The sequence below is a fragment of the Planococcus citri genome, chromosome 3 (assembly GCF_950023065.1).
Source record: "Planococcus citri chromosome 3, ihPlaCitr1.1, whole genome shotgun sequence".
Classification (NCBI taxonomy): domain Eukaryota; kingdom Metazoa; phylum Arthropoda; class Insecta; order Hemiptera; family Pseudococcidae; genus Planococcus; species Planococcus citri.
Window position 1 is genome coordinate 4,919,300 of NC_088679.1, and position 15,699 is coordinate 4,934,998.

General features: G+C 34.8%; 1 protein-coding gene across 1 annotated transcript; it reads right to left on the minus strand.

The window, feature by feature from the left end:
• Nucleotides 1-10,196: 10,196 nt before the first annotated feature.
• On the minus strand, nt 10,197-15,543 carry LOC135840244 (uncharacterized). Its single transcript, XM_065356678.1, has 5 exons — nt 15,355-15,543; nt 15,074-15,171; nt 11,659-11,890; nt 11,078-11,513; nt 10,197-10,998 (listed from the first exon to the last, which is right to left on the minus strand). Exons 2-5 carry the CDS (start codon nt 15,160-15,162, stop codon nt 10,274-10,276), a joined length of 1,482 nt encoding a protein of 493 aa, XP_065212750.1. The 5' UTR covers nt 15,163-15,171; nt 15,355-15,543; the 3' UTR covers nt 10,197-10,273.
• Between the last annotated feature and the right edge of the window lie 156 nt (nt 15,544-15,699).

Below are 15,699 nucleotides of genomic sequence, written 5' to 3' on the forward strand. Positions count from 1 at the left end.
TCTGAGCACTTAAGTGCACACTCTGAACTTTCCCAAACACGCCCAAATACCTAAGAGCACTTTGTGCATACCACCACACTTTCCCAAACACACCCGAACATCTCTGAGAACTTGTGCACACCCCCGAACACTCCCAAACACCCCCAAACACCTCCTAGCACTCGTGCACACCACAGAACTTTCCCAATTACGCCCAAACGTCTCTGAGCACTCTTGCACACTCCGAACTTTCCCAAACACACCCGAACATCTGTGAGCACTTGTGCACACCCCTGAACTTTCCCAAACACCACCAAAAACCTCCTAGCGGCTAGCACTTGTGCACACCACCAAACTTTCCCACACACACCTGAACATCTCTGAGCACTCCTGCACACTCTGAACTTTCCCAAACACACCCAAATACCTCGGAGCACTCATGCATACCCCCCGAAACCATGTAATTGTGTGAACGTGTAATAGTGTAAACGTGTAATCATGTAAGTGTGTAATCGTGTAATTGTGTAAACGTGTAAGTGTGTAATCATGTAAACGTGTAATCGTGCAAATGTGTAATCGTTCAAACGTGTAATCGTGCAAACGTGTAATCGTGTAAACGTGTAATTGTGCAAACTTGTAATCGTGCAAACGTGTAATCATGTAATCGTGCAAATGTGTAATCGTTCAAACGTGTAATCGTGCAAACGTGTAATCGTGCAAACGTGTAATTGTGCAAACATGTAACCATGTAAATGTGTAAGCCTGTAATCATGTAAGCGTGTAATTGTGCAAATGTGTAATCGTTCAAACGTGTAATCATGTAAATGTGTAATCTTGCAAACGTGTAATTGTGCAAATGTGTAATCATCCAAACTTGTAATCGTGCAAACGTGTAATTGTGCAAACATGTAATCGTGTAAATGTGTAAGCGTGTAGTCATGCAAACGTGTAATCGTGCAAACGTGTAATCATGCAACCGTGTAATCGCGCAAACATGTAATCGGGCGAACGTGTAAACGTGCAAACATGTAAACGTGTAATTGTGTAAATGTGTAATCATGTAAACGTGCAAACATGTAATCGTGCAAATGTGTAATTGTGCAAACGTGTAATCGTGTTAACCTGTAATTGTGCAAATGTGTAATTGTGTAAACGTGTAATCGTGCAAATGCGTAATTGTTTAATTTGTGCAAACGTGTAATCATGTAAATGTGTAATCATGCAAATGTGTAATCGTGCAAACGTGTAATCGTTCAAACGTGTAATCGTGCAAACATGTAATTGTGCAAACGTGTAATCGTGCAAACATGTAATTGTGTAAATGTGTAAGCCTGTAATCGTGCAAACATGTAATCGTGCAAACATGTAATCGTTCAAACGTGTAATCATGTAAATGTGTAATCATGCAAACATGTAATCGTGCAAATGTGTAATCGTTCAAACTTGTAATTGTGCAAATGTGTAATTGTGTAAATGTGTAAGCGTGTAAATGTGTAAGCGTGTAATCGTGTAAGTGTGTAATCGTGCAAACGTGTAGTCGTGCAAACGTGTAGTCATGCAGACTTGTAATCGTGCAAACATGTAATCGTGCAAAAGTGTAATCATGCAACCGTGTAATCGTGCAACCGTGTAATCGTGCAAACATGTAATCATGTAAACGTGCAAACATGTAATCGTGAAAATGTGTAATCGTGCAAACGTGTAATCGTGTAAACGTGTAATCGTGTAAACGTGCAAACGTGTAATCATGTAAATGTGTAATTGTGTAATCGTGTACACCAGGGTTGGGTATCTATGCATAGAATAACCTATTCTACATTTTGGTGTAGAATGCGTAAAATTTGATGTAGAATGTGTAGAATGCGTAAAATACGATGTAAAATGTGTAGAATGCGACAAAATTACCCATCTGAAAGCCAAAAAAATTGTTTATATATCAAAAAATGAAAGTTCAACTATTTTGTCCAGCAAATTAAATTTTAATAAAAATACTGAGGCAATACATTACACGCAATTTTATTGATAACACATAGACGTATGACCGAACGTTTCAGCAAAACTTGTTGCCTTCTTCAGCGGTAACACGATACTAAAATACACAACGAAAAGCGAAATACAAAGTCGAGAATAGATAAGAGTAGGTAGGTCGAAGATGCAACAATGGACCAAGAGAGAAACATACAAGCATAGAAACTAACTTATTACTAGACGATAAATCTCGTTGAAACTCGCTAAATCTGTCCTAAAATTTATAGCATTATCGCATTGGTTAATTAAAATGCATTCGAGAATGCGTCTTTTTAATACATTTTTTTCAAAAGTCAAAATTTTGACGTTTTCAAAATCGAAAGAATGACCAGTGTTTTTAGCATGTTGAGACAGGGCAGTGGTCGTTTTTGAGGTACGAACATCATATTGGTGCCTATACAAACGATTTGCTAGGTAGGTACCCGTTTCACCTATGTAGACACCATCACAATTATTACATTTGATAGAATATACAATGTTGCTACATTTTAATTTCTCGTTTTTATCTTTCAGCCTCGAATAAAATTTCATTTTAATATTGTTGTAGCTTTTAGCAGCGATTTTGGTGGAGTCAGAGTTTACAATATATTTTATGCGGTCATAATAAACACCAGTATAAGGAATGGATACATATTTAACAGCAGGTCTATCACGAACATTTTCAATGGTGTTTGCACTCTGACTGAATTTATTAGAATGAGAATTGAAAATTTTTTCAACAATGGTGTTAGGAAAATTGTTGAATTTTAATATGTCAAAAAACTATTGGAAATGTGAATTTGGAATTTCTTCTTTTTAATTAAGGTGCACCGGGGCAAGTCAGAATGATTTTTCGCAATTTCAACTTTGACCAGCTGTTACTCCCCTTCTAATGAACCAATATGGATCAAATTTATTATGTAGGTTCCCATAAGGGTTCTTAACCTATGGTAAAAATTTGAGCGCGATTGACACAGTAGCTTTTGCTCAGTGGAATAAAATATAAACTGTCCTGACTTACCCCAATTGGGGGAAGTCAGAATAGGCTAAACTTTGCAGAGGCATAGATCACAAACCAACCGTCCTAGAAAAATTGCATAAAAACGAAATTGTAGAGAATTTAATTCTCTTTGAGATCACTCTCATCAGATTTTCACTAGGACGCACGGTTCGTCCGGTATATGCGAAAAACTAAGAAATAGAAAGTCTGTATTTTAGACCAAATTCAAAATAAGTTCAAAATAACAACAAAATACAATTGAACCAAAGACATCTAAAATAAAACTGAATCGCGAAAATTTTTATACCGTGATGAAGTAGGGGTAGTACCCTCAAGTCACCTTTAGTGGCACTTCGCCAGATATAAACCTCTAGGCGCTAGAGCAACTTTTCTAACTTACCCCGAATTCCAACTTCCCCTGGTGCACCTTATGTAACCTGATTATAAAATAAATGATGGAAAAAATGAAAAAATAAAGTTTTTCAAAAAAAAAAATTGTCTGTACATTTACCTATTCTACGCCTTCTACGCATTCTACGCATTTTACATTTTTTCCAGGCTATTCTACATGTGCTATTCTACGCGTAGAATGTCCATGTATTCTACATGGTGTATTCTACGGCACAACCCTGGTGTAAACGTGTAATTGTACAAAAGTGTAATCGTGCAAACGTGTAATCGTGCAAACGTGTAATCGTGCAAACGTGTAATTGTGCAAATTTGTAATCCTGTAAACATGTAGTCGTGTAAACTCCTAATCATGTAAACTGATCTCAACTTTTTAAAAATTTTGTTAATGGTTTCTTGAAATTTCAGTCATGAAAAAGAGAACCAATAAATGGGCCTGAGTGAAGCGAGGGCAAAACTTTTGGAAAAGTTGTAGTTGGACAAGTAGGTACTAGGTACATCATAGAACAACCTCAATTTTAATGTAAGATTTCGATTTTTCTGATCTCAACTTTTCAAAAATTTTGTCAATGGTTTCATGAAATTTTAATCATGAAAAAGAGAACCAAATGCACCAAGTGAAGCAAGGACTAAAGTTTTCATAAAATTGAAATTTCAAGAAGCAAAAACAGCTATAATTTTGATGTGAAAAGTTTTTTAACAGTTTGAATAAGAATTAAGAATATTTTACAAGCACAAGTATGAATAATCTGAAAAATAGAAAATAACAATTTAGCTTTAGCCTGAGCAAAGCGAGGGCAAAACTTTTTGGAAAAAAATGAGAATTTTGAAGATAGATAGGTGATTTTGTCGGCAAAACGTCAGTAATTTGATTTATCAACATGTCCCTCTCTCTCTATTCTTCCCATCACGATTGAAGCACATTAAAATCATACAAATCTTACTTATTTTAAAAACACGGGTAAAACCTTAATTACGAGTAATTAATACTGCCATTCTCACTTCTCAATGCATCATCCACCATAGCATAGTATGTATCAAACCAGTGGCTATCCTAGAATGGGACAATTCACGACAACTCCACCAGAGTGCGTATCTTTGGTGGGGACTTCCCAATCGCATAAACGCAGTGTGGAATTGCATTATTTCTGAAAGAGTCTGTGTGTGAGATGCCATAAATGCAGTGCGGATGCAGTAAAAGATCGCGGTGTCATAGCTGAAATGTGATACCATTGATTTTTTACAAAATCAATGGTGATACTAAAACGCGTATTTCTTGTCAACAGGCTGGATTGCGCTGATTTCTTGGCCATTTATTGTCAATTTCAAAAAGTCGATGAAAATAATTAATGTTCATCAAAAATTTCAGTTTTTTGAAATTGGGAATAATGACTAAGTACCTAAAAAGTTGACATCAGTGCATTCCAAAATATTTCTTAGGTTTTAGAAACAATTATTGGTAAGTACCTACCATATATGTATGTGAAATATTTGACCAGAAATTTTTTTTAAAAAAACACAAATTCGCCCAAACCCAAAATTAAGTTGTTTGCAAATTTTCAACCGCTCAATAGAACCTTAAAAGAGCCGAAAAGGTCCTGAAATTTGATGGAGCTAGCCTAGGTGGACGCAGAATCTCAAATATGAGAGTAAAATCTTTCGGAATTGATTCCAATTGAGCCATTTTCCCGCAACCAAGTTTTTTTTTGAAAATACGTCCTCTTTGAGGACACATAGTTAAGCTAAATAAAATATCTTAGTAACTTTCAATTCAAAATGAAGGTGCACTGAATTTAATCAAAATCTTCTGAACATTTTTTTGATCCACCCTAATGTTTACATTTAAAAAGATTATCATTGTGATCTTCAATTGAACACAACTCATCATAACAGTCAATGATCAAAATTGTAACCTTGTCATTTTTTTTTTGATTTTTTGCATTACTGTCTCGCTTAAGTATAAAAATAAACTATCGCCAACTTATTTGCCATGAAAACCACTCCCGGAGCGAAAATGAGTTTTTCCAACATAATAACCAATTTATAAAACGAAAATAGAGTTAGCTATCAACTAAACTGTGAAATAATGACCCAATAAACACATCGGCAAGAAGTACAGCGTATCGAGCAAAATATAAGCGCATCTCTACACCGCAAGAATCTCATTACAACAACAAGTAGGTACCTACATATGAATTCTTCAGTCGCAGATTCGTGAGTAGAAATAAGGGGGAAATATCTCCTTCAAAATGACCAAATGATGAGAAAATTTTGTGATTATGTTTACTTCGAGAATTTCACATTTTTTCATAAATTTTTCTGAAAGAAATATCGTCATAAAATAGTACCTAATCAAATCGTCGATACCTTCACACATACAAATCTATACCTATGGTAATCCAAGTCTCCATAGTTAGTTACTCGAGATACGGAAACACTGCAGTCGTAAACAATCGTCATTTCATAAGAATAAAAAGTTCACTTCCGCGGTTCTTTACGTCGTCGTGGTTCCAAAGACGGAAATTTTTCCACTAAAAGAGTCAAATGTACGGGTATCACCACACCACGTCTTCGCCACCCCCCAACAACACAACAACGCACGAGTAATTTGAAATTTAATATGAAATATGCAGCCGACATGGGGGCTGTCAGCAAACTGGTAAACTGGTAAAAGACGTACGCCATAAAGGAAGGGGGCTGATATACGCACAGAGAAAAGGCAACATTACAGGAACAAATTTCATCTTGTATATTGAAATAAGCTCCAAATGCGCGTAAAATCCAAGCTAAGAATGAGAAAACTAAACAAAAAGACGCCAAGAAGAGAAGAGAAGGGCGAAAAAGAAAACCGAAAGAACAAAAGCCTCTTTAGAATCAGATCGAGCAGGCACCATTCTGCACACAATTACTCGTTTATTTACGCTACGGTGGGATTTTTTGACATCTTGGTGAATTCGTTTAATGAAGAGTGAAAATATGCCGAACATTAGATACCCGCTATGAAATTTCGCTGACTTTGAAGGAAGCGGGTCGCAACGAATAGAAATGTAACTTTATGTCAGTTACACTCCGACTGTTGGAAATCACGCGCAAAACGATGATAAGATATCGCCGTGTCATCGTCGTCGAATCAAATCGAATCGAATTACTCGCTTTTGGAGTAAAAAATTACTTCAAATTCCGTAGTATATTCTTCGCATTTTTTTCGGCTTTACTTGCACTTGAAACGAGCTGAAAATGAGCTGATTAATGAACGATATTTTGAACAAACGAAAAATGTGTCGTAAAGTCTGTAAATATTTTGAATTTCGTCTTATTTCCTGAATTTTTTGGTTTTTTAAAGGAGGGAAAGAGAGGGGTTCGCAGATTTTTTGGATCTAAAATTTTATATAAGCTGTATTTATTTTTATTTACAGTGGTTTTAATGTTTTTTTTTGAGCATTTTTTAAGCCAACATTGAATGCATATTCTTTTACTCAAAAATATGAAACAGAGGTTACGAAATAAGTATCTGTTATGTAATAGTCCAGCCATTTTAGCAAAACTTTTAATCAAACCTCGGAAAAATTGGGGAAAAGCTGAATTTAACATTATTTGTTCAGATTGGTCTCTATAAAACAACCCATCAAAAGTTGCACCCCGCAAGAGGTCATTAACCTTTACCGATACAGGCTTTTCGGCTGTATCGCCAAAATGAAGGGTCCGAGAGGAAATACGAGTATGTTCGAACAAAAATTATTCTACGTAAAATTTCCCATCAGCATGACCAGTTCAGTTTTTCTAAAAACGGCGATTTCACCCTTAATAAGGAGGGGGTAAAGTTGTCAATTTTATGAAAATTGTTTTAAAAAATGAAAATCGACAATTTAAAACGTGAATTCGATTCACAGTAGACTCGAAAATATTTTGAACAAAGTTGCACTCCGAACTTGTCTGCAACCCCCGCAAGAGGTCATTAACCTTTGTCAATCTACGATTTTTCGGCTATATCGCCGAAATGAATGGTCGGAGGGGAAAACGTGATTGAACTAAAATTATTCTACGTCAAATTTCCTATAAGCATGACCAATTCAGTTAAAATATATTTTTCAATTTTTGGTAAATTTTTGAAAATCAAATTTAGGCCAAAAATGAGAAAAAAATCAAAATTTTACCAAATTGAACTATAAAGCTTAAATTTGGATATATTCTATTTTCGACCTGCCAAATTGATTGGAAACTATTTAAACCCGTTTTGAGCAGTTCTGGAGCCTCCAGCACATTCTTAAACTTGCAATTCTCACCAAATTTCATCAAATGAAGTTGGAAAGCGGAAATTCATTCTGTAAAATAATTTTAATACGCTATGAAGTCGACTGTAAGTAGATTTCAAGCCGTTTTGTAGCCTTCAGCGAGTTTTTAGAAATTACTAGAGTCTCCAGTAAATTTTCGAAATTTGCAATTTCTACAAAATTTCATCAAATGGAGTTGAAAAGCCGAAAGTTAATACGGATAGATTTTGTGGCATTTTTTGAAAAACAGAAGTTTCTAAAAATCTTCTGAAGGTTCCAAAACGGATTGAAGCTGCCTGCGATCCACCTCAGAGTAATGTCAAAAATGGTGTGTCTCTGTTTGGTAAAATTTTATGGAAATTTTGAGCATTGAAAAATCTGCTGGAGGCTCCAGTAATTTCCAAAAAGTCGCTGGATGCTCCAAAACGACTTGAAATCTACGAGTAGTCGACTTCATAGCATATTGAAATTAGATTACAGAGTAAATCTTAGCTTTTCAACTGTTTTGTATGAATTTTTAAAATTCTAAAATCTGTTGGAGGCTCTAGGAATTTTCAAAAAATTGGTGGAGGCTCCAAAATGACTTGAATCAACCTGCAGTCGACTTGATAGCGCATTGAAATTGAAGTACAGGGTGAATTTTGGATTTCCAACTCGGTTTTGTGAATTTTTATGGAAATTTTGAGCTTTGAAATATCTGCTGGAGGCTCCAGTAATTTCCAAAAAGTCTCTGGAGGCTCCAAAACGACCTGAAATCTACTTGCAGTCGACTCCCTAGCGTATTGAAATTAGTTTACAGAATGAATTTTAGCCTTCCAACAGCTTTTGATAAAATTTTGTGGGAATTACAGGTATCAAAAATCTGCTGGAGGCTCCAGAACTGCTTAAAATGGTTTGAAATAGTTTCTAATCGATTTGGCCGGTCGAAAATAGGATTTATTCCAAATTTCGTCCTTCTAAATCAATTTGGTAAAATTTTGATTTTTTTCTCATGTTTAGCCTTTTGATTTTCAAAAAACCGAAAATAGAAAAAATACACTTTTGCACTTGAAATTTCGACTGCTGATGAATTTTTGCATGCTCTTTCGATCTAGCTTTGTCTTTTTCTAAAAATTTCGTCCGAGTTTTAGGTTGGAAAGCAAAATCTGCGATTTCGGCGGGCTTATCAATTAAAATAGCCGCGATTTTGTTAGTAAAGCCACATCAAAGTTTCTGAAATGAATTCTGAGAACGAGAGTACGTGAGGATGACGGTGGTGATACAGATGACATGGAGTCCGTTGCCTAAGTGCTTTGAGGTAACTTTTTTTCGCGCATATCATATATATACATATAATACAATACATAGATATACTTTGAATTAAAAATTCACCATCCCCCGCCCCCCACCGCAAAAGACTGAAATTGCAATTTCGCGAACAACTGAACTTGTCATATTTATAGGAAATTTGGCGTAGAATAATTTTAGTTCAATCACCTTTTTCCCCTCCGACCATTCATTTCGGCGATATAGCCGAAAAATCGTAGATTGACAAAGGTTAATGACCTCTTGCGGGGGTTGCAGACAAGTTCGGTGTGCAACTTTGTTCAAGATATTTTCGAGTCTACTGTGAATCGAATTCACGTTTTAAATTGTCGATTTTCATTTTTTAAAACAATTTTCCTATCTAGGGGTGAAAAGTACTACTTTTCCAACCTCGCGAGAATCGCTCGGATGTAAAAATAAGTACTTTCCACCCTCGTTCAGGAAAAATTACTTCACTAAACTCGGAGAAAAAGTGATTTTGAACTCGTGTGAGTTGTTCCCCTCACTTCGTTCGGGTCACAAACCTCACCCTCGTCCAAAATCACTTTTTCGGCCCTCGTTGTGTAATATACTATTTCATAAAATTGACAACTTTACCCCCTCCTTAGTAAGGGTGAAATCGCCATTTTTAGAAAAACTAAACTGGTCATACTGATGGGAAATTTTACGTAGAATAATTTTTGTTCGAACATATTTCCTCTCGGACCCTTCATTTCGGCGATACAACCGAAAAAGCCTGTATCGGCAAAGGTTAATGACCTCTTGCGGGGGTAGCGGTAAAGTTGCGGGGTGCAACTTTTGATGGGTTGTTTTATAGAGACCAATCTGAACAAATAATGTAAAATTCAGCTTTTCCCCAATTTTTCCGAGGTTTGACTAAAAATTTTGCTAAAATGACTGTACTAGTAAGTAGGTAGGTAATCGATTTTTTCGACATCGATTATTTAAAATAAATAATTTTCCCCGCAAGAGGATGAATTTTGTCTTATTTTTTTTTCTGAAGTAGAATTTTTTTCTTTGCAAAGTCAAGTTTAAAATGACCAAAAAATAATGAAAAGGGAGGGTTGTTTTCAAATATAAATATTAAAATCAGAAGTTTCATAGGGTCAATTTTGAGTGTTATTTTATCCAGCTGTAATATGCGTTTAATTTAATTTTTCCACTAAAAATAAAAGTTTGAAATTTAGAAATCAAAATGAAAAAGTTGCAGTAAAAATGAACATAGGTACCTAACTGATTTATTTATTTCATTTCTTAAAAAAATTACATGTCATTGTAAGAAAATTTCACCCTTTACACAATTTTATAGTTTCCAACCTGGTGCATCTTCTTCGATCGGATTGGGTCCTGGTCCAATATCCTTAACCTTACTTTGGACAGTTGCAAAAGTACCTTTTATTTTATCCAACGCATCTCCTAAACCAGTTTTGATCTGACTGAATTCTTGAGTGACCAAAGACAATCGACCCAACAAGTAATTCAAATTATCATCAACTTCCGTCATTCTGCCAGTAATTTGGCCTACTTTACCCTCCATCAGATCTAAGGTTTTCAAACTACCATTTACATAGATTTCGGTATGTTGTTGTAATTTATCCAACGTATCGGCTGAATTGGTCAGTGTTTGGTACATGGTTCCGATTTGTCTCCAAACTTGACTAATTTCAGTTTCGATTTTCAAACTTAGATTGGTCAAAGCACCATTTTGACTGTTTTGTATGTCGAAAGAGATTCCATCGAAGCGTTTGTTTACACTTGAATTGAAGTCTTTGTTTTGTTCTTTGATGAGGTCAGTAACCTCTAGGAGAACTTCGTGAGATCCGTATTCCATTCTTCGTTTTATATCCAATACGTTATCGGCAGTTTGTATTAAAACTTGTTCAATTTTTGACAGGCCTTTCATTTCTTTCGAGAGGTGTTCGTAGTTTTTATTTATGTTTAGGTTTAAGGAATCCATGGCTCCGACAGAATTGGTTAAAGTTGCCAAGATACTGTCTTGTTCTTGGGTTACTGTTTGAAGTGATTTACCTTGAACAGAAAAATGTAGGTAGTTTTTTTAGATTTTCAAGGTAGGGTAACAAAAACAAAAAAAACTAATTCAACCTACCTATTTCTTCTTGTAGTTTATTAATTTCTCTCTCGCTGAATTCAATCAAATCGTTTTTGATGATTTGCAAGCTATCAGCGGATAAATGCGATTGAGAAGATCCTTCCAAATTTACCGATTTTCTCAAGTTTTCAGCCACTTTATTTGATAAATCTTGAGTTTTTTCTATCATAGTATCATGGAGTTTTGTGATCTGATCTTGTAGTTTATACTGTAAGCTCGCCAGCTGAGTGTTCATTGTGTTTGTATCTTGAGAGGTTTTATCATTTAAGGTGGTACTTAAGGTGACTAAAACGCGGTGAATTTGATTAATGTTATTGTTGGCGGTTTGCAAATCTCCTTTGTTGGTTTGAATAGCTTGTTCCAAATTAGTGAATTTGATCTGAAGTAGTTCTTCGAGTTTACTTGGAGTCTCTATGGTAGGCTCGCTGTCAACCTGATAAAAACATAAGAAATTTAGAGTTTATCAATGTAGGTAGGTAGGTAGGTAGGTAGGTAGGTACCTAAGTTTTTTTTTCATGCCCAAGTGTACCTATAATGTTTGTGTTTATTTTTAGCAATTAAATGTATTTTACACTCACTTTGGCAACTACATTCTCCAATGTCTCTAATCGTTTGCTGATATTTTGCAGAAGGTCCATAATAGAATTTGCGTACACTTCTTCGGAATTCTGTTTTTTCTCAACATTGGTAAAAGCTTTTTTCAATTGATCTCCTAACTGCTTTTCTCGTAACTCGTGTCTTTCTAATTTATCCGTATTGTCTCGGAATTGATGTAATAGAGATAATATAGCATCTCTAATATCTTCGTGCCTGTGAACAAATAATACAGGTTGATAAATCGGTAAATAAAAATTTTAAAAAACCTAACCTATGCTAGCCTACCCTAATTGTAATTAATCTAGACAATTTTTTTCATGATTGACCCCAAAAGGATCTAAACAGTAGGGACTTTTTTTTTTTAAATGCATTGAAGTGCCCGAAGAATCTTCCTTCTTCATTTTTTTTGGACATAGGTACTGTGTAGTTATAGTCGTAATTTTGATACCCAAAATTCATCAAGTTCTTCATATCAGCTATAGAAGAAATGCAAGTTATACACCCCCTCCCCCTAATAATTGATCCATACAACGTTAGGATATCCGGCTATCCGGCTGATGGAAAAACTTATATTATTTTAGACTTGGAATAAATTAATTGAGTACAACAAGTCAAGTTTCAAGACCAATATTTTAGGAAGTACTTATAATTATCATTACTGATTATACACAGCTTCCTGTTCCCTCATATATCGGAAATCTATGTTTCAGCTTTTATCTTCATACATATTTGGGGACTTGAGTGTATTATTCTACTTAATATCCAGTCTATTATTCTTTATAATTTTTTCGTCTAAAAATATAATACATAATTAACATAGTCTTGAAAATGTTTGGAGAATTTGAATTGTATGGAAGATTGCTCGTTGTTGGAATGCTTGCATTTACTTCAAAGTAAAATGGAAAAAAAAAATCAACTGGTTATAATTATGCAGATTAATATCTGCTCAAGTACTCAGCTATTGAACGAGTTTCTCCACATTTGGCTCGATTAGCAGGCAGACGCCTCAATTTACTTTTTTTCTGTAGAAAAAATTCAAAAAAGCAAAAATTTCCTATTCTAAGGGAAATTTTGAAATTTACATGAATGGCTATACCTATATTTCGCCTAAGACTAATCCTCCAACCCCGAATTTCTTCATTTCAAATCATTCTCGAGTCTCCAGCGCAAGTTTTGATTTTTTTAGAATTTTAAAATTTCTCCAGAAGGTGCGGAAATTAAATTGGGCAGCTAAAAATCGATTTGTGGTTTATTCCAGGCCCGTTTAACCAATTTATCTGCTTTGGCTCAATGTTTAGGTGAACAGTCAAACACCTCGAGTGTGTTTTTTTTTTGAACTTTGATATCAAGAAAAAAATTCAAAAAAATCTCTAAATTTTTCTTTTTGAAGGAAAATTTTTGAAATTCGCACGAATGGCTTTATCTCGTCTAAAATCAATTCCCCCCCCCTCCCCATCCAAATTCCACAATTTTTAAGTGATTTTGACCTATAAGAAAAAAATTCAAAAAATCTAAATTTTTCTCTTCGAAGGGAAATTTTTAAAATTTTGCACGAATGGTTTCGTCTGGTCTGAAACCAACCCATCATCTCTCCCCCTCCCCTTCATCTGAATTTCACCATTTCCTGTCATTCATGATTCTGGATCCTCCAGCACGATTTTCAATTTCTCCAGATCCAGAATTTCAAAATTGAAAAAAAATTGCACTCGAGATGCCTGCCTAAGAATAGGGGCCAATATGGGTAAAATCAATAAATATGAGTCTAGAATAAGCCACAACTCGATTTTTAGCTGCCAAAGTTACTTTTCACGCTTTTCTGGGGAAATTTTGGAATTCTGGAAGAATAAAAAAACACGCCGGAAGCTCTGAATTCTGAAACGAATCGAAATAAAATGAGAATTTGGTTTTGGACAATACGAAACCATTCGTGCAAAATTCAAACCCCCTGAACCAAATATTTTTGATTTTTTTGAATTTTTTATACTATAAAATATTTTTAAAAAAAAAACACACCTGATTCAAAAAAATGAAGAAAAAAAATTTGTTCGTAGAGAGAGTTCTGAGATTTTTTCCTCCTTCATCTGAATTTCACCATTTCGAGTCATTTTACAGCCTCCAGCGCAATTTTCAATCTCCTCAGAATTTCAGAATTTTTCTTCTAGAATTGTGTGCAAATTAACTCTGGCAGCTAAAAATTGAGCTGTGGCTTCCCTATTGTGGTCTAATTTAACGAATTTATGTACATTTGGCCTGATTATCCTATCAGGAGGACACCTCAAGTGCATTTTTTGACCGGAATGTTTTAATAATATAATTGAGGAGGTGGATAGCAAAACGCAATAACTCCAAAATTACGAAAATTGAGTTTGATATCTATCCTTATGTAAAATTCAACGGGGAATCCATTCCCGGTGTCAGATTTTGTCCATCAGTTGAATATCATAGCGCAATCGAGGAAAACAAGTCTGATTTTAGAGCTAAATGCATTGAAAAATGAGATTTTGTTTGCAAAACGCAATAACTCCACTACTTTTTATACATTTCAGTTGCGCAGATGTGGTAACACTGTTTTTTTTCATCGGGTGGGTACTGAAAATCGTTGGGTAGGAGTTACTTGAAAAAATGGTGCTTTCGTTGCCACTCTCTGAATGCCATATCACACACAGGAATTGTTTGAATTTGACATTCCAGTTTTTTAATTGTTTTTTATCGAAAATTCTCGATTAAACATCAATTTTTTCAAATAAAAATACGTTTTTTTGCAGAAAAACACCAAAAAAAAAATTTTGCATTCAAAACGCAATAACTTTTTTTTCTTTTCCTCACTGTGCTTACCCAGGTGACCGAAATTTTGAAATTGAGTGGAAATTTTATTTGTGGCACCTTCCCCTTTCATTTGACACCAATTTCGGAACTCGACCCCCCACCCTTCCCCTCCTGACAATTTTTCCTAATTTCCCAAAAAAACCAAAAATGGAGTTATTGCGTTTTGCTATCCACCTCCTCAATTGGAAATGCTGGTAAAAAAAACACTCGAGGTGTTCACTTGAGAGTCCGCTCGAATGAAGGTTTAACCGCTTCAAACAAGTTGAGAATGAGCCACAACTGAATTTTTACTGTTCAAATAAATTTTCATTCTTTCTGGAGCATTTTGGAAAAATCTAAATCTCCAATGTGGTTCGAGAGAGTTGATATTAATATCTGGACTAATTTTAATTATTTTTACTGAATAAATAGGTACCTACCTACATTATTTTTTTTTGAAAAGAGCATAAATCGCCGAAAATGGCTAATTTCGAATTTTTGACAGTTCGCCAAAAATCGAAAAATCAATTTGGACAGTTGAAATTTGGTCATGAGTGATGGGGGATAACTTGAATATGAAAATTTACTTACGTTATGTCTTTTACCGCATTACTTTCTGCAAAATTTATAGCACCTTGCAGTATCAAAAATAGAACCGCAGCGATTCTCACAAAGTACATCTTCGAAGTCTGTAAAATAGAAAAGAGCAAAAATCACGACCAATAACCTCACAATCAGTAAAAATGATTAAAATCTGTTTATAAAATTCCCTTCTTAACCTTAAAATAATTTATTAAGGTATACCTATCTTATAATGCAGTTTTGGGTAGGTACTTATTAATTTTATTATTGTTCATTAGGTAGGTACTTACCAAATTTTCTCAGTTTCAAGGAATACACTTTTTCATGAAAAAAAATAATTACTTGACCGGATGCTTTACGCATTGACGCAATGTTTCGCTCTTTCAACAGTGTACGATGAAATGCATCAACACTGAACTAATCTACGATGATATTGAGCAGTGGCAACTAGCAGCAGCTACCACAAAGTAAAAAATACTATTACCGACATGATATTTTAGTAAGTAAATCTGAAACATCCTGATATTATCACAGGCCCTTCCCTCGCTTTGATAAAGGCGCCCGAAGTTTGTTTATTGATGCAGTGGTTACTAATTTTGATGTTTTTTTCTGCATCATTAAAATATTTATATGGA